Here is an 18313-nt window from a genome sequence, read left to right as displayed (position 1 = left end):
CACATTAATAGACTGATGGTAACAGCCTCCCTTTTCAAATCATACACCATCTACTCCAAAGTTTTTTAAAAAGATCTAGGATATATCTTTCTATATGAATCTCTTGGTTGCTATTATCTCCAGGGGAATTGAAGACCCACAGCATTAAAACCATGGAGATTTCATTATCAGCCCTGAGAACAGTCCAGAAGCTTAGAAAAGGACATTGCTAGGGGAAGAGTAGATGGACACCCACATCAGCTTTGTTTCTACAATCCAGTCTCACCTCAGCCAACCCTAGAATAATGAATGTTTAATTGTCCCAAATGATCACAGCACCACTGCCATCCTGCCTTGTTGAACTGCTAAAGGACTTGAAACTAACATTCTGCTCATTGCGGCATCAGATTTTAGCAGTAAATGTTCAGTAATACAAGTCTGCACATTCTTCCAGTTGGATGAGTCAGCTTCTGTGCCCAATTTATCAACAGCATCCCAAGTTCAAGGTACCCAGTGATCTATCTACCCGGGCCCTGGGATGAAGCCATGGACCTTCTCTTCTACCTGTCCACCTCATGGCCCCCCGTGCCTGCAAGCCATTCAACATGTATGCCCTGACTTCGCCATCCTCAACGGAATTACCTCAACCCCCTCCCCAGCATTTTATCACTCAGTATCCTCAACATCCCAGGTACACCACATCTGGAGACTGTAGCCTGCAAGAACAGACCTTCAGTCCCCACCAGCCATACCCTTCCCATCCACCAACATGCTATTACTTCCTGGGGAGAAGCCACTGTTTCTGAGGAAGTTGCCTGCTCTGTCACAGCCCCACTGCCTCTTCCTCCACTTTCTGGGAACAAATCAGGTAGACTTCTCCTCCAATGACATCAGGCAGTTCTTGGCCCTGCCAGTTTTCTCTCTTTTTTAAATTTCCCTCTCCATCCACTTGCCTACAGCCACCTTTCCTAACCTCCCTTTCCTGTCTAATCCAATTGTACTTTCAGTTCACGTGTTTCTTTTGTTGCTTCCTTCTGTTCTAAAGCACCTGAAGCTCTTTTCAGATTTTTCACTTTTTGACAGCACCATCACCTAACAGACAATCCTTCTGCCACCATCTTCCAACTCTGAACGCCATGTTTTTTTCAAGGTTACCACAAACTTAAAAAGCTTGTTCTTCTTCAAGGATGCTTCCCATGGGATATTTTTTTTCTGCTCCTCCTCCATTTTTGACTGTTAACAGAAGATTTATGAACAGTGGTGAAGAACATGCCACATCGAAACTGTGTTATGCCTTAACACAAGATGTGAGACCAGGCTTTGAAAGAAGGCTGACATGATGTTCCTGGAAAAATTCCTCAGTGTTATAAAATTGGAACAATGGGGTTTATTATAACAGGAAAGGTGTTAAGCAGCATAATATAACTTGTTTTTAAGTTAATGCAATCTGTGAACCTACCCATTAGGTTGCGCTATATGTAAAGGAAACGACCGTGACTTATTTAACAAATCATAACTAAAATATTCTTAATATTATATGATAGTGACTCTAAAGAGAACATTGCATAAAACTGTCTGATAGGAATTTGTAACAGTAAATTTATTTTTCTCTATATACAGATGCAGCCACAGGCTGCCACATTAAATTACTTCACAGTAAAAACATATTCCCACACACAAATCACCAAGTATTCTGAAAGTATCTCTTTCCTAAACTGTAGGGAACCTGCCCTATCTTTTACAGAAGGAATGAATTTATTTCCACTTTTTCTCAGCACAGAATTCAGGTCACAGAAGTCCTCAGTTTACAGCTTTCATGAAATCACAGGATGAGCAAAATTTATCCAGACGTTCCAAAGCCTGAACAGTCAAACCCTATGAAGTATCATGCTTAACCCAGCAACATGCATCCCTGGCCTGTGTGAGGTATCACTTAACACAGAGCTCCCCAACCTTTCCGGGTTGGTGGCCTGGAGGGAAAGGGAAGAACAGGGAAATGTTTGCGTGTGCATGTGGAAAACAGGCGCGCACACAGTGGTGGCACTAACGTCCATACACATTTGCAAGCGGGCCACGCACACCTACGGCAGTGCTGGTGGTGGCATGGCGCCCGTGTGCATGCACAAATGGGTCACTAGCACCCACACACCTGCGCAGATGGGGCTGTTAGAACCCGCACATCAGCACTAGCACGAGTGAGGAGGATGCGTGCACACGTGTGCGCACTTGCCAGCCATTTCCACGGCCTGGTGGCCAACAGGCCATGGACTGGTACAGGTTGGGGACCCCTGACTTAACACGCAGAAGCATCCTCTTCCTCACTCAATCCACTGGAATCAAATTCTTCTTCCCGACTGATTAAAGGGGGAAAGGGATGGCCGTGATCAAGATTGACATAAGTGACGTTGAGGTTAATGTAATGGTCTCCCTTTAGACAGGCTACAATATGCTCCACTTCTTTGATCAGGCTGGAAAAAGTTGGCCGCTCCTCAGGATTTGGTGTCCAGCAATTAAGCATTATAGTATACCTGTCCAAAATAAACAAAGTTAATTAGACCTGTGAAAATACCAACCCTGCCCCTCTATCTTCACATCTCAGGATGCTGTAGCCATGTACACCAGGATCTATGTCATTGATATTCTCATAGTAACTAGAGGCAGAAACTCTCCTCAGTTCTGCACTCTAGTCTTATCTCTTGAGTTTTTATTCCTACAGGATCCTGGTCAGAGGTTTTATATATCACTGTTCTAAAAAGCCACAACACAGCAGGTGAATATATGGCAAATGGAGGTAGAAGCATAAGGATGCTATGCTGAAACCAAATGGGAAATGCTGGCACTGGAAAATATGGAAAATGGAACCAGCAGATTGTAACAGGGAGTGCAACAGATCCTGATGATAAGAATTCCATGGAATACTGCAGCTTTTCTAAAATTAGCCCTTTAAGATGTGACTGGAATTTAAGAGATACAGCATAGGTGCTTCAGTAGGCTAATAATTTGGAGAAAACTGTAGTAAGAACACAAGTTTCAAAGAACTAAGAGTGGAAAACAAATTAACTTTCCCATTGTGCTTTCTTTTTTTTAGTTAATGAATTGCAATGCTTCACTGAAATTTACAAATTCGTTCATCAATTAAAGTTCAGGAATCAGAAGACCTTTTCCGGTACTTCCCATACAGCTTCATCTCTTTCACAGTTGTCCCCTTAATTAAGCTAGCAAAAGGATCCAACTGAATACTTACAGAGAATCTGGGCAGTATTCAGGCTGGGGCAACCTTCTTCCTTGCAATAGGTAGCAGGTAATATCATAGGGATCCACTTCAGGATATGGAGAAGCTCCTCGTGTCATCAGTTCCCACATGAGGACCCCGAAGGACCACTGGTAAGACAGCAGAACAGAGCAATGGAGAAAGTCCAAATGTCAATATAATGGGACAAAGAAAACACAAGCAGTCATCAGGGCAGATGAAATCTTCAACCAGACTGCTCCTTCTCTGCAAAGGGACTCTGTTGCATATGCCTGTTTTTTCGAGACTAGCATAAATTGGATTCTCACACTAAGAAATGAGTGCTAGGAAAGCTTACACAATCTTAGCAGGTGCTTTCATAATGGCCTTTTTTGTATATCCCTCACATAAAATTGGGGCTCTGTTGCCACAACACTAACAAATCAAGACATATCCAATTAAGCCAATTCTGTGGGCTGAACAACGCTACGAACCAAAATCTATTTATAACATCTGAGTTCACGCAAAACATGGGGTTGGCTAATTTGTGGTTATTATTTCCTGTGAATGCAGACAATGTGGCCAGAACAACAACAACAACAACTGGGAGCAACGTTTTAGCATCCTAGCCATCGGGTGCCCTTGCTTGCACTTACTACATCTGACTTGGTGGTAAATTTTTGAGTTTTCAGGCTCTCAAGGGCCATCCATTTGACAGGCAGCTTTGCCCTGCGGTGTTGCCGGATGCTGTAATATTCCTTGTCAAAGATATCTCTGGCCAGCCCAAAGTCTGCCACTTTCACTATATACGTCTCATCAAGCCTGGATAAAAAAGGAGACTGGGATTAGGAACAATGCAACAGTCATGTGAACTCATCTTATTTGGCAGCATTAAGGAATTCCAGATGCACCCTGGCTTAGCAAGCAACAAAACCAGGCTGTCGCCCTAGCAGAGATTATTGCTTGGATATAGCATATCACATGAACATGGCAATTGTATCTCCTACCCCAGATTTAGGCTTTAGTCTATTATATGCAGTCAGACAATGGCTGTTTGTACAATTTATTTAATCACATTATTAAAACTCTAGCATGTATGCATCAAGCTAAACTTGGTTCATTTTAACTTTAGCTTGTGCTTTGTAGCTTAACAAATCATGTAGACCAAACACATTTGGTTAACTTATGGATCAGTGTCTTGTTTAAATCATAAAATTGTAGATTTTAAGGACCCATTTAATCCTTCCAGTCCAGTTGCCCGTCTAGTGATAGTGGGTCACTGATTCCACTGTCAAACTGCAGGAGGTTTCCCTAATCTGCCTTCTTGTCACCTCAATCCATTATTGAGTATATTGCTCCACAAGAGTATAAGAAAATTGGTCCTGACCTTTTTTCATAAATGTGTCTCCTCAGATACTGGAAAAGTATGAGCAAGCCATCCTCTCCCCACACCCCATCCCCTGACTAAACATCCTCAGTTTCTTCAAACTCTCTTCACAGAATTTACTTTCTATTTAGCAGAAAAATAAGTCAGAAGATTGAGCATCTTGCATAAATGGTATAACTTTCTGAGGGTAAAATCAATTGACCCAAAAGAGGAATCGAAACAAACCAGTTTGAAAGGTATTTCTGACAGACTTTTCTCATAGCTAGTCATATGGGGAGGGATATTTTTACACAGGCACCTGCCCACAGCACAAACAAGCCTCGGCAACCTCTCTTGCGTGTCTTTGCTCGATTCCCCGTGTTTTATTATTCTGTGCAGATACACCCATGTTTGTACTTACATGCAGTTTCTAGCTGCAAGATCTCTGTGCACAAACTTCTTCTGGGCCAGATACTCCATCCCCTGAGCCACTTGTAGCCCAAAACCTATTAAATCCTTCACAGTGGGGTTCTGATGGAAAACAAACAAACAAACAAAACTGTCTGACACTGAGGAAACTCACAATGCCTTTTCCATCTGGCTTTGAAGTTTATGCACCTCCAGAGAGCAGAGCTGCTTGCTTGTGGTTCCCACAAGATAACACAGCTGAAGTTAATTTCGAGGCTGCTTCAGATATTGGACAAATTTTCTAAGAAATTTGGCTGAGAAACTGAGTGTATCCCATTCACATATGAAAGATGACAAAGAACCCACGCCTATAAATATAAACAGTGGAATTGGGGCCAGGGGAATCTTCTCTGCTTGGTGCACACATGGCAAAGCAGACACTTGCTCACCGCTTGGCAAGATAAGAATAGGATGTGCATAACACCCAGAATTGAGATGGGTACGGAAGAGCTTTCTGAAATTTCCTCCATAGATTATAACCCTCTCTTTCACAGTGTGCCTGCATGGCCCCCTAGTGGTCAGAAACATTCACTGTCTTGCACATACTCAAAAGAACATGTCCCCTGCTTATAACCTATTGCCTTTCCCCCCAGGAATAATGTTTTCATGTGATCCTGGATTTAAACATAATAGCTGCAAGGAAAAGTGAGGATAAATCTTCTTGTTATCCACTAAATTTGGGTTTTTAATGTTGCACTCCTCTGCAAAGGGTGGCTGATGTGTTTAAGCTCAAAGCCACCTGCAAGGCAAAATATTCACTTTCATCAAGCAAGGGGGAGGCATTTTTGAGCTGATCAGCAGTACATCACAAGTGGCAACTGCCAACTGCCTAATATTTCACAGTACGTTTACAACAGGAATGAAATGAGGAGCAGAAGAGATGAGCTGGGAATTATTCCATTTTCAAGGTCCAACTGAAATAAAAATATGAGGTGAAGCTTATATGGACAGTTCTTTAAAAAATAATGTTGTGAGAAAATGTTTATAAGATAAATCTTGCCACAGCCACAATTGCAATAGATTGGAGGCAGAGGAGAAGCCTGCAAAAGTAAGAATGCTACCTCTGTGTGTTTCTCCAGAGGAAAAAGAGAGACTGAAAGATGCCAGCATCTTTCAGCCACTTGTTCTGTGCTGATTAGAAGGAGGAAACTGCATTAGACATGAGCTCATGTTCCTGATGTTCTACCTGTCTCAGAGACAGCAGAAAGACTCACAGCTAAACAATCTTTCTTCTGAAAATCCAGAGCTCCCACCTCTTGTTTCATCAACAGAAAGCATCACTGATAAGAAGGTTAGTTTCTTTTATGTGTCTTTCTGAAACCTTACTTAAAAGGTTTACCTTACAAAGCCTTACAATACTGCAGGATAGCTTTAAGGACTTCTATCTCCTGCATCCAACAGGCAGCCCCACTCTTTGCACCAGTATGGTAAATTTTAACAGGAAGAATATGCAAAGCCTGCACTGATTCACCAGGAAGCTCTGTAAAATGTGTAGGAGCACATGGATGAGTATGTCACAAATGAAACATAAGCACTCCACAACTGAAAGAGATAAGAAAGGGCTGAATTCCTCATCTCTGGGCAAGCTCCTCCTTAAAAACAATTTCGTTTCGCAAAGAAGAGACAAGCAGCTCCAAACCAAAGGACGATTCAGGAACAGGAAAGCAACTGGCATTGAGTGTCGCTCAAACAAGGATCCCAAGATCTGGCACCACGTACCCTCTCCTCCGAACGGATAAAATGTCGGAGATCTCCGTGCTTCATATAAGGTAGAACCACCAGAGGGAGACCCTCCTTAGGCAAGGTGATCCCAATGAGAGAAAGGACATGGAGGTGATGGAAGCTCTTCATCAGAATCCCTTCCCTCAGGAATTCTTCCACTTCCTCTAAGTCAGTAATTCCTAAGAGGAAAAAAATGAAGAGATTGGAGCAATATTCTCAATGGCAACTGTTTTTTCCTCTCCGGGACTTAAGGAATTGTGACACTGTGAGCAAAAGTATTTGAGAAGTGATCTTGCAAGCATATTGGGAAAAACAACATATTGTTCTTAGGCAAAGGAGAGAGACATAGTAAGCAGCCTTTTCTAACTTCCATCAAGTAGAGGAAGTCTGCCAATGTGAATAAGGATGGAAGATATTGCCAGAGTAAAAAACAAGCACACATTATAATACTGGACTGGGTTGGCTCATAGTCATCTCCACTTTTTACGTTTGAAAGGACTAATGGCTCAATGGATTGCCTGGTGTTGATTTAAGGCTTAATTCCAATTATTAGAGAATTCTTATTTCCCTAGGCCAGGGGTAGTCAACCTTGGCTCTTTTATGACTCATGGACTTCAACTTCCAGAATTCCTGAGCCAGTCATGCTGGCTCAGGAATTCTGGGAGTTGAAGTCCACGAGTCATAAAAGAGCCAAGGTTGACTACCCCTGGCCTAGGCTAACCCCCAGTTTAGAACTAGTTCTTTCTCTTCTTAAGAGCTTCTCCAGAGAATACTTTAATGATGTTATCTTATAAACACTAAGCTGTGAGCTGAAGTTTGTATTTATTTTATTTATTTATTTGTATTTCGCTTTTATTATTTTAAAGTCGAGTGAATTGGTACGTCCCCACTCCTATTCCAAGTTGTATTCAAAAGCATTGATTGGTAGGGCATTGCAAACTGGCCACAAAACTCTGTTGCAGAAAATGCCACTAAAATTACTGATTAAGTAGTTTTAAAATTAAGGGCCATTTGCCATGACCTGGTTAATGTGCTATCCATCTGCCCATATGTCAGAACAAAATGTATTTCCCTTATTGCCAATTTCCCCTATAAATTCTCTTCTGGCTTGCACTCAAATGGTGGATTCTGGATTTGGGCATGCATGAAGTGTTAAGCAACCCTGATTACATTCTCTTAACTTTGTTATCCTTGCTCAGCTGACAAGACATCACAAGATTGTTGGGTTTGATGGATGCCTTGATAGATAGCTAGACTCATGGGGTTACGTTTCTGTCAAAACCTACCATCTCCCCAAACCTACCGATCAGACAAGAAGCAGGCAAACCTTGTTCTTTTAAACATACCCCTTCCTGGAACTCGGGATGAGCTACCTTGTGTTGTTGTTTTGAGTGTAGGTATAGTCAAACCTACTGGATTGACACAGACAAAAGGAGACACCAGAGCAGACAAGAGAGTGGGTATACTATGCTTTTCAGTTAGCTGTTGGTTCAGAAGTCTGCTCCCCCCTCCAGAAGAAAAAGAACAGAGCGAGAGGGCCAACTCTGTTGGGAAGAAGCAGGCAGTCAGCAGTTCAAAATGACCATAAATACCTGGCTCATCCTGCCCCCTTTTTGGTCAGCCGACTACACTGCCGCCAGCAGCTAGAAGTATGACAAGCCCTTAAACTGCCATTGACTGTTGCTGGCTGGAGGGGAAAACACTAATTTAACACTGGCATGTTTGCATAGTGCCAAGACGAAGTGGAAAAGGCCCTATGACCATCTCCTTGTACTATGTTACAGAACAATCTTAAGAAGAATGCAGAGAAACTCAATGCTCCCCAGCATCACTGTGCCTCCTTAAACATTATCTCAAGGGTTATCTTTGCCTTTAATACAGAATCTGCACTAGCTCTAGTCTAACGCCAGGTACATGACGCCTCTTTGCTCAGTGAAGTGACACAGACTTCTCACAGGATAAAATAAGCAATCAAGCAGGACAGCACTGATGTCCTCAGAAGTTGTATATGCCAAGATGGAAGAGACTGTCCTTTTATAGTATGTATGAATGTGTGCATGTACATATGCATGTATGTATGTATTCAAGTTAATGTTGATTCTTGGCAAAAACCTGGGGGGGGGGAACAAGAATTCATGCTTTCTAGTTTTATGCCTTAAACACTAAACCAAACTGACTCCTTATAGATTATGGAACACTATTTTTTGAAACAAGACATTATTGTGTCTCAAACTCCTATCATGAGTGGGAGTCCTTAGTGCTCTCTGAGCTTGGTTGATTTCTTGCAGGGGTTTCATTACCCAGACTAGATAACATCATTGTAGCACTGATGATGTTACCTAGTTTGATAATGAAACACCTGCAAGAAAACAACCAAGCTCAAGAACACCAAAGAGCCCTTATTTCGACCTTGAGCTAGAAAAATTCTTCTTTATTCTACCATGAGCCTCTGATCCCTTGATTTCTTTTCCAGGTTAATAAACAGAGCCACTTGTTTCATAGAAGAAAGAGGAATTACTTACGGTTTAAGGATTTAACAGCACACCGAATCTCTCTCTGGGATGAATCGATGTAAGTTCCATGATAAACACTCCCAAAATGCCCTAGATGGGGGAGAGAAAAAAAGGTTTACACGCAGGCACTAAGACGGACATTAGCAAACCCAGAAGCTATATAACCTCTTTCTGTGCTGGAAACGTCTTTACATCAAACAAAATACTATAAAGAGAATACAATTGTTTTAAGCTTTAAAAATATATTTGAAATAAAAATATATATTTTTATTGTCAGAGAAGTACTGCCCTAACAACATTCCAGGACCAACACAATTTATATCCAATTATATTTATACCCAAACATATTTGATTTAACAACATAAATTTGTCTCAGTATTAAAGTATCTAATTTGCTTTTAGTTTTATCCAATTTAATATGCCTACATATCATCATACTTTTGCCTGTTTGTATAGCCAAGTGTAAGCATGTTAATCAAAGTATATATTTCAGTGATTTCCTAAGTGAAAGAAACTGATAAAATATCTACATGGTACAAAGTTCAACACAACATCTTCGAGCATATTTTAATATCATACTTATTATTTTTGCCTAGCTAATTACAGGTTCAAAATAAGAAAATAGAGAATATGTAAGTATAGAAGTTTGGGCACCCTTCAAATTCATTCAGTGTATTTTTTCTTTTATTTCTTTACTGTAAACTTATTAAACCTATTAATAAGGTTAAAAAGGTGATTAATTATTTTAGGTTAATAATTAGCCACATAAAGATGTGAACAAATTCTTTTCCCCTTCTAATCTTTCGGATTGTGATTGTTATACTGTCTACTTTAACAACCATAGGCTCTTCTAATCAGTTCTCAGAACACCTATAAATGAAGGTAAAATGAAAGCTGTAAAAAAAAAACCTTCCTAAACATTTCTAGCTAGCAATTTCAACTATCAAAACCATTGTGAGAAAAATGGAAATTACATGGAATAGATGTAAGAAAAGGCAAGATTAGTTGCCAAGACCAAGAAAGAATGTTAGAAATCAATGAAGACTTTGTCAAACATAAAACCAAGTAGAAGAAATGGACGGGAATATCTGAAATAAAATAGGACTTTAGGAAGTATAGTCATTTTAGTCATTTATGTTCAATGAAAGTTATTACCCTTGTGAAGAAGAAATCATATTTGTTGTGCCCTGAGCCTGCAAAAGCAGGCTCGGGACGTTGCATTGGTCCCGGGCATTCCAAAAGCTGCCCAGGACCAGACAGAGTGGCGCTGGCCTTGTGTGCATGCGCAAGGCGTGAAAATGCTCTGTTCCTATTGGTTGTCACTGTCCGAGTTTCTGGCCATATAAAAAGGCCTGCGTGCTTTTTGCTTCGCTTGGTTGTTGTAGAAGGAGAATAAAGTGTTTGTTCAGCATCGCCATGTGTCTTCATCATTCGCACGCGAACGAAGTATACAACAATATTTATTTTTAAAACTGATGTCAACTGATGTTTTCTAATAATTACTCTTCAGATATTTTATAATTTTTTCTACATGATAGAACCTAAATTCCATGAAGTAGTACAGCTCTGTTAACAACTATTATTCAGTTTCTATTTTTAAAGTTTTGATCTGTATGGTAAAGACAGGCTATATAGCTGATATCCTTTTGGAAATCAAATAAATATGCACGCTATCATTGAATTCTAATACAGCTTTTGGATGCAAACCTCCAAAGTGTCTTGACCATTTCCCCTCCCCCCATTAACCTGTATTCTACAATCAACACCAACACAAACCCCAAGAATTACAGAAGGATTTAATCCTATTAAGCTTATTATAAGTGATCAAACAGTAAAAATATCACATTAATAAAATGAATATGTACATATTGAGACACATACAGTATACTTCAGTTACTGAAAAGGTATTTCAGTGCTGTAAGAATGCAGGAAACAGTTATTGTACCATTACAATAAAAAAATAAGCCAAATTGGAGTTCTTATTAGAAAATACCAGACAGTGAAGAAATGTCAATTTCTATTTTATTTTGTCACAAAAAGAAATTGATTTCTGGGAGATAGTTTAAAATGATGTGCTCATTTAATGTAAGATATACGCTATTCTAAATTTTGGTATGAACTAAACAGTCCAGGATAATCTTTTGTAACTGCACAGGCCTATAATGATCTAAAGAGTGAAGGAACGAGGAACTTTAAAAGATGGAAGAACCAGTCATTTCCTGACACGAGGATGCAGTGGAATTAAATGGAATGTTTGGAATTCATGAAAAATATACAGAAATGAAAGAACTAGGGCCTAGTTTGAGTAAATCCAGATCTCTGGACTTCGGAAATCAAAAACAGTAAACAAATGTGGTTGGTTTAAAAATAAGCAGATACTTAAAAACAATGAAAAAAAGTTGTGTTTGACAGTCATTTCCTGTTCTTGACACTCAATCTTGTTGGGTTGACAAGAGAAATAGATATTTGTGCTCAAGAGCAGTGAGATATATTATACTGCCTTTCAAGTTTATTTAGATTGCAATGAACAAATCATAGAGTATGGCAACAACAAATGCCTTTTCTTTCAGTTCTTCTCAGAATTTCACAGCACTTTCCATTTTGATTTGGCATCAAGACTAATTCTTCAGTGAACTAGTACAGTATAGGCCAGAAAACCTTTGATTAAATGGACCACTCAGGGGAACCGGGTGTCCATTAAACCTGAATGTCTAGTAAACCTGAATCTAAGCTGTTTACAACAATGTAAATAATTTATGCAATTATGTTTTTGCCATAAATTGTGTCATTTGGAGTAAAATCTCAATTTCACAGACAATCCTTCATCTTCACTCCAATTCCTGAGCAGTCTTCATTTGCTGTCATTCCTTATTCTGCTTTGCTTGCAATAAGGGCAGCAAAGAGGGCTGTGAGCATGCAGAAGAGTCTGGCTTCCCCAGAAACAGTCACCTCCACAGGTCTCTAGCAGTGCTAGTCTCTGCCCTCTTTCTTGGCCACACAGAACTCATCAGCTTATCTGAACTGTATAGCTTAGGGAGGATAAGGGGTATGGGGTGTGTGGGAAGTACAGAAACTGTGGCTTGAGCATGGTCATAGTGCAAATCAGGAACTGCACACGAGCTCTAGAAAAATTTGGGGGAAGCGCTGGTCACCCATGATTGGCTGGTTTTTTTTTTTTTTAGTGTGTCATTCTTTGGGGGAGGGGTTCTGAGCATTTGTGCAATTATAAATCCTGTAACATTAACTTTTGCCTTTATATGGGGAAAATGACAGAGGTCATGATTAAGACCTCAAGCCCCGCCACATCCTCCATAACATATTCCGATGGGATGGGATTTTTCCCATTGTCTGATGATGTCAGGAAGAGGGGAAGGCAGCAAAGCCAGAAGAATCCACCAATTGTAGGAAAGTTAACCATCATCACACAGGAGATCAGGCCTCTTCCATTCATCAGCAAGTCAAAACACAGCAGAAGTAAGAAACAGGGGTTTACAGAGGTAGCAGAGATTTTCATGCCAGGTGACAATTTGGATTGCAGATACTTGGATTGCACTTTAAGTGGGGGCAACAGCCTCCAAACATTTTTTTTTCTGAGTGTCCTGGATAAAGGGCTATAGCACAAAATAGACAAATAAACTCAACTGTTACTTTAAATGAACAGTTTTTAGATTTAAGACATGTCAAAGCTGTACTATAAAGGTCATGTGGATAACTATCCCAGAGTTCTTGTTTAAGAAGTACCTGGCTCTTTTTGCCAGATTGTCCTGTGGGAAAGACATATTACTAACCTGCTCTCAATAGCAGGCCTGCACATTACTTAGCTTCTTTGTTTTTACTTCCCTTCAAATGCTACTTATTTCTTGTGACAATGGAAATCCTCTCTTCTCTTCTTGCTGCTTTCCTGCTTTAGCCAAAGAGGCTCAGACTCTAATGAAGAGCAACAGGAAATAATCAAAGAAACATCTGGCAAAGTCACTAATGAAGAGCAACAGGAAGTAATCAAAGAAACATCTGCCAGGGAGAAAGTGGCATTCTTTCAACACAGACAGCAAAAAAAAAAAAAAAAAAAAAAAATAGATAAAGAAGTTTTGTGATTTACTGCTGATAGGGACGGCTTAAATGATACTTGCCTTTCCCAATGATCTGATCCGTGTACAAAATCAGCTCCTTTTCTGGAATGAGGACATCTTTCACTTCTTCCAACAATTCTGGCCGAAAATTGTTTATGGAGTATGAAGGCACTCGCATGAAAGGCATAGCAGAACCATCACTGCTGCCTGTGTAGGAGGTGCTTCCAAATGTCACTCCAGAAGAGCCTCTGTTTGGGGTCTCTGCCACAGAAATACCAATAAGAGAAGGTGGAGAGGGTATTAAACAGAATGTTTATTTATATTGGCCACTAGAAGGCAGTACACGACCAGTTTCATTCTATTTGAAATTCATCAGATGTACAGAATCATTGATCTTACTAAGGGGCTCAAACCCTCTGTTGGGAATCCAGACCTTAGTACATATCTGACAAGTTCCAAATTGTTATATTATGTAAAAAAAAATAGAGAAATCCCCCCCATATGCACACGCACATATCTCTGAGAATAAGACATAATATAGCACTTGTTCCTCTCTGTAGAGGAGTTTAAAAGTGGGTATGCCATTCTTAAATAGAATAAGATGGTGAGCAAAGTTCATTCACTGTCCATCTTACATTTGTTCCCTTTTCTGAATCTTTGGCAAGATAGTATCTTCACATTGTAATGAACTATTGCAGGTTCCTCCCATCGAAGCAACAGGAAGAATGAGGGCAGTGCTTTAGTACCAGAAGGGCATTAGCTTATGTAGTTCTTGAGCAATGTATTTTTGTTTATAGAAATATTTAGAAGGAATTATTCCAACTAGGGAAATGTCAGTCCTGGGGAACAAAATAATTTTTTAAAAAAACCATCCCAACCGATCGCATCAGCATATTGGACTGATGGCTAGCAAGTTGATCTGTCTCATTGGCTCTAAAATACCAGTTCCAAGTCCTGTTATGAATTCTTACCAGAAGAAGCCACATATCCAGTGTTAGAAGGAAGAAGAGGAATTCCGATTGTGTCCCTGTTGAAGCTAGAAAGCCTTTCTAAATTCTCAGTTCCTGCAAGAAGAAAACAAAAAGTCTATCCAGCAACATTCATCTCGTCACTATTCTAGAGTTGGTCCACTCTTCCCTTTTTCACCTTGTGAAAGTCCAGTGATTAAGCCATATTTTATACATGCCCATTCTCTGACAAAGTGTCAAAACTAAATGCAAGATAGTGTTGCTATTACTGTGAAGAATTTACAGGGAATAAATGAAGACCTGGACCGACTGTACTTTTCTGGCCAGAAAGTATCATAATTAACTTGCAGTTACCTCCCTTCTTCTTCTGTTGAATATATTTCAAAGGTAGAAACACCAAACCGGAAAGGAGCAGAATGCCTACGATAGCGCCAAATACAACAGCGAGAGAAGAAATCATGGGGATTACAACCACATATCCTAAGTCTATGCAGTTTCCATTCACACAGATCTACAAGAAAGAAAAGACAAGTGATTATCAGCACAGAACAATGGCAGAATCTGGGACAGAGTATGAAGGAATGAAGGACATGGGAAATGGAGAGCTGACATTTCCATCTTTGCATAAGAGTTTTTAAATGTAGGCAGAAGCCCTACGTCACTGCTGGTGTAAACAATGAGGTTGGTGCTCATCTAGGTGATGGAATTTCCTGGTAAAGAATGGGACATTAACATAGGGGGGAAAGGATATATAGGCATATATATGGGAAGTAGGAAAAACAAGTGGAGTCAAAGAGTAAATTTGAGGGGATAAACTAGTGGTATGGATTTTGGGAATAGAAAAAAATAAATATTCTCTTTCAGTCCAACTCACCTTTTAGGGTTGTTCTTGTGTGGAAAGTAGGAGGAAGGAAGGAGTATAAGGTAGGTTTGCCTCTTTGAGGTATGTATAAAAATAATAAAGATGGGATAAAAATAAGTGAAAATGGTATCTTATGGGATGACAAAGTGAAAGTAAATGTGGATTTTAAGAATCATTGAGAAACCTAATATTAAAAACATAGAATAAATATAAACCCACACTGTTTTTAAAGATAACCTTACTAAAATCCACAAAGGGAGCTTTTTATAGAAGAGAAAAAGCAGATAAAAATGATGGCAAACATATGGGGATTTATTAATGGAGATAAAGAACAAACTAAGATGAAGATAGGGGAATAATTATATAATTATACAATTAACTGAAGTTGCAGAAATGGCAAAGCAGTTTGATCAGAGAAAAAATAATAAAGACTGTTGTGCCAGTGCCTGTTGTGCAAGTGGGGCTGCGAGCGCCAGTGCTTGCTACTCGCGCAAGTGGGACTGTGAGTGCCACCACCTGCCACTTACACAAGTAGGGCTGTGAGCGCCGGTGCTTGCTGCTCGCGCCCTGGCCTATTGTAACTTGGCTGCATGAGTAGTGGGCCAGGGCATGAGCAGCAAGCACTGGCACTTACAGCCCTACTTGTGCAAGTGGCAGGTGCCGGTGCTCACAATCCCACTTGTGCGAGTGGCAAGCACCGGCGCTCACAGCCCTACTTGCATGCTCACAAATGAAGTTGTGTGCATGTGTGTGCATGCGCCTGCACCTCACACAAAACCATCGCATCCCCTCCCTGCGCCAGGCCACCAACCCAGAAAGCTTGGGGAATGCTGAGAGATAAAGAGAAAAAAAAAGAGGGAGGGAGGGAGGGAGGGAGGGAGGGAGGAAGGAAGGAAGGAAGGAAGGAAGGAAGGAAGGAAGGAAGGAAGGGAGGAAGGATTGACCATTCTCAGGAAATTGTGCCTTGTCCTACTTTCCTATCACAGTGAAGGTGCCACTGTGCCTTGTAACATCTCCCATTCTTCCCAGGTCATCTAATGGGTGAATTTGTAATTCCCCCAATAATGGGGGGGGGTAAAGAAATAACAAGGGAGGGATGCAGTGAGTCTGGAGTGTTTTTCTGTAGTATCCCACTGCCCACCTGAAATGGTGATCTATTTAGGATTAACCCACCAGCAAGGGGAAGACAGTTGCAGAGTGACATAACTACAACAATAAAAATGTAAAGGTAAAAACATGGTGGTCTGGGGGAAATGCCCCACATCAAAAGAAAATGCAGGCTTGTGGCAATTATCTGAGAGGAGGAAACACCATGCTAGCAAAGATTAATCCAATGAAAGTTAAATTGGGTTGCCAGCTGGGCAATCTGGGAGGTGATTTAATGAGGCAGTGAATGCATGAGCACTGTTGCTATTTTTCAATGTGTGCAGAAAGCCAGAGTGCTGGAACTGATTGTGTAACCAAAGGCTTTAGTACTCTTTGGAGATTTTCAGGATATTGTCTCCTGACTTGCATCTGTCTACATTCACACTGCTTGGGAATGTTAAGAATACAAAGTAAATTGAATATGGGGAAGGACTATAGGGATCCTTAGTGAATCCAAGTTGGAAAACTTTTTGTGTGACAAGTGCATCTAAGCATCAATGCCAAAGGAAGTCAGGAACTTTCCCCACTATTCTGCCACCAAAATGAGCATAAAGTGCGTACATAATAAAGCCTTCTTTAAAAATTTACCTTAATGGTCAAAATTAATCTTACCCTGAGCGCACAAGCTATTAAAAAGTAGAACCAGTGAAGGAACCAACACTCTGAATTCCTGTAGGGTTCTTGGTGCTCTCTGAGTTTAGACATTTCACTACCAAACTAGGTAATATCATCAGTGCTAGAAGGAATTCTTCTCCAGAGAAAGAGAGGACTTATGATCACCGAGAAGACTCCTAACAAATGCTCCTCATGATGGGACTGTAAGCTAACGGTTTCCAGCAGGTTTTAGAACTCTGAAAATCGGTTGCAGCTCTTTGTAAGGGCACTGGGCTCGCCCATTTCCCCTCTGAATCATTTTTATTGGAATTGGCTTTTACATTGGTTTTTGGACATTAAGAACTTTCAGAAGGACAAATGTTTTTACATTGGGTGATTTTTTTTCCTTCAACTCGCAGTGAAAGAAGATTTTTTTAAAAACTTAAAGAAAAATAAATTATTTGGAAATAAGCACCAAAAATGTGATTAGAATGACGATTTTGGAACATTTTAAACAAAGAATATTTCTTGTTGTTTGTTCAAAGTCCTCTTAAAATATATGAAGATCTGAGTTTAAGTGTAAGAAATCTCTTCCTGAAAAATGCTCTGGATGAAAGAAAAACACAATAAGAGGAGACTGGTTACTAGAGACAATGAGAAAGAATTACATCATACGAGGGCAATTCGGAAATAAACCTCCGATTAGTTATCAATGACAGACACTCGCAGATACACAATTTTTATTATACACATTAGAAAACTACATTACCTTAGTTTTCAACGTAATCGCCATTCAAATTGAGGCACTTATCATAACGTCTTACAAGGTTTGAAATTCCTTAGTAGTAGTCGCTCGGCGCCAGATCTGGGCTATGGGGAGTGATCAAAAACATCCCAACGGAACTTCTTCAAAAGTTCTTGGGTGCATCTAGCAATGTGCGGGTGAGCATTATTGTGAACCAACACCAGAAGTCACCATGCCCCAACGCTTGTCATGGATAGCTCGACTGAGTTTTTGTAACGTTTCACAGTAGACTTCTGAAGTGATGGTTGAACCACACTCCATGAACTTCACTAGCTGTACTTCTTTGGCATCTTTTTTTTTATTGAAAATTTTTGTTTTTTAACATACAAACATTATAAAAATACAATAAAATTTTAAAGTAAAATAAATTCATAAGCAACCATTGTCTATACTACCTTTACCCCCCCCCCTTACCCTCCCTCCCACCCCCAACCCCCCTCCCTTCACTTCCCAGAGCAGAATACAGGGTTAATAATAACAAAATTTATAATAATAAAAAAGAAAAGAAAAGAAAAAAGAAAAGGAAAAAAAATATCATAATTAACCTTTAACTCCATAACCTATAAAGCAATTTCTATAATATTTAATAAT

The 18313-nt window shown here is 40.0% G+C and overlaps 1 protein-coding gene across 2 annotated transcripts in view; it reads right to left on the bottom strand.

Annotated features, from left to right (window-relative positions):
- Positions 1 to 1558: 1558 nt before the first annotated feature.
- MST1R (macrophage stimulating 1 receptor) overlaps positions 1559 to 18313 on the bottom strand; it is a 62968-nt gene continuing 46213 nt past the window's right edge. For both annotated transcript variants that reach the window (XM_039333901.1, XM_039333909.1), the window contains exons 13-21: positions 14670 to 14826; positions 14319 to 14411; positions 13408 to 13608; positions 9287 to 9367; positions 6762 to 6943; positions 4996 to 5105; positions 3865 to 4030; positions 3224 to 3360; positions 1559 to 2507 (exon numbers count right to left, since the gene is read on the bottom strand). In XM_039333901.1, coding sequence (XP_039189835.1) covers positions 2273 to 2507; positions 3224 to 3360; positions 3865 to 4030; positions 4996 to 5105; positions 6762 to 6943; positions 9287 to 9367; positions 13408 to 13608; positions 14319 to 14411; positions 14670 to 14826 — 1362 coding nt within the window. In that variant the 3' untranslated portion in view covers positions 1559 to 2272. The remainder of the gene's footprint in view (positions 2508 to 3223; positions 3361 to 3864; positions 4031 to 4995; positions 5106 to 6761; positions 6944 to 9286; positions 9368 to 13407; positions 13609 to 14318; positions 14412 to 14669; positions 14827 to 18313) is intronic.

The sequence above is a fragment of the Crotalus tigris genome, unplaced genomic scaffold (assembly GCF_016545835.1).
Source record: "Crotalus tigris isolate CLP2741 ecotype Arizona unplaced genomic scaffold, ASM1654583v1 scf7180000017625.6296891, whole genome shotgun sequence".
Classification (NCBI taxonomy): Eukaryota; Metazoa; Chordata; class Lepidosauria; order Squamata; family Viperidae; genus Crotalus; species Crotalus tigris.
This window is presented reverse-complemented; position numbering and strand designations above follow the sequence as displayed.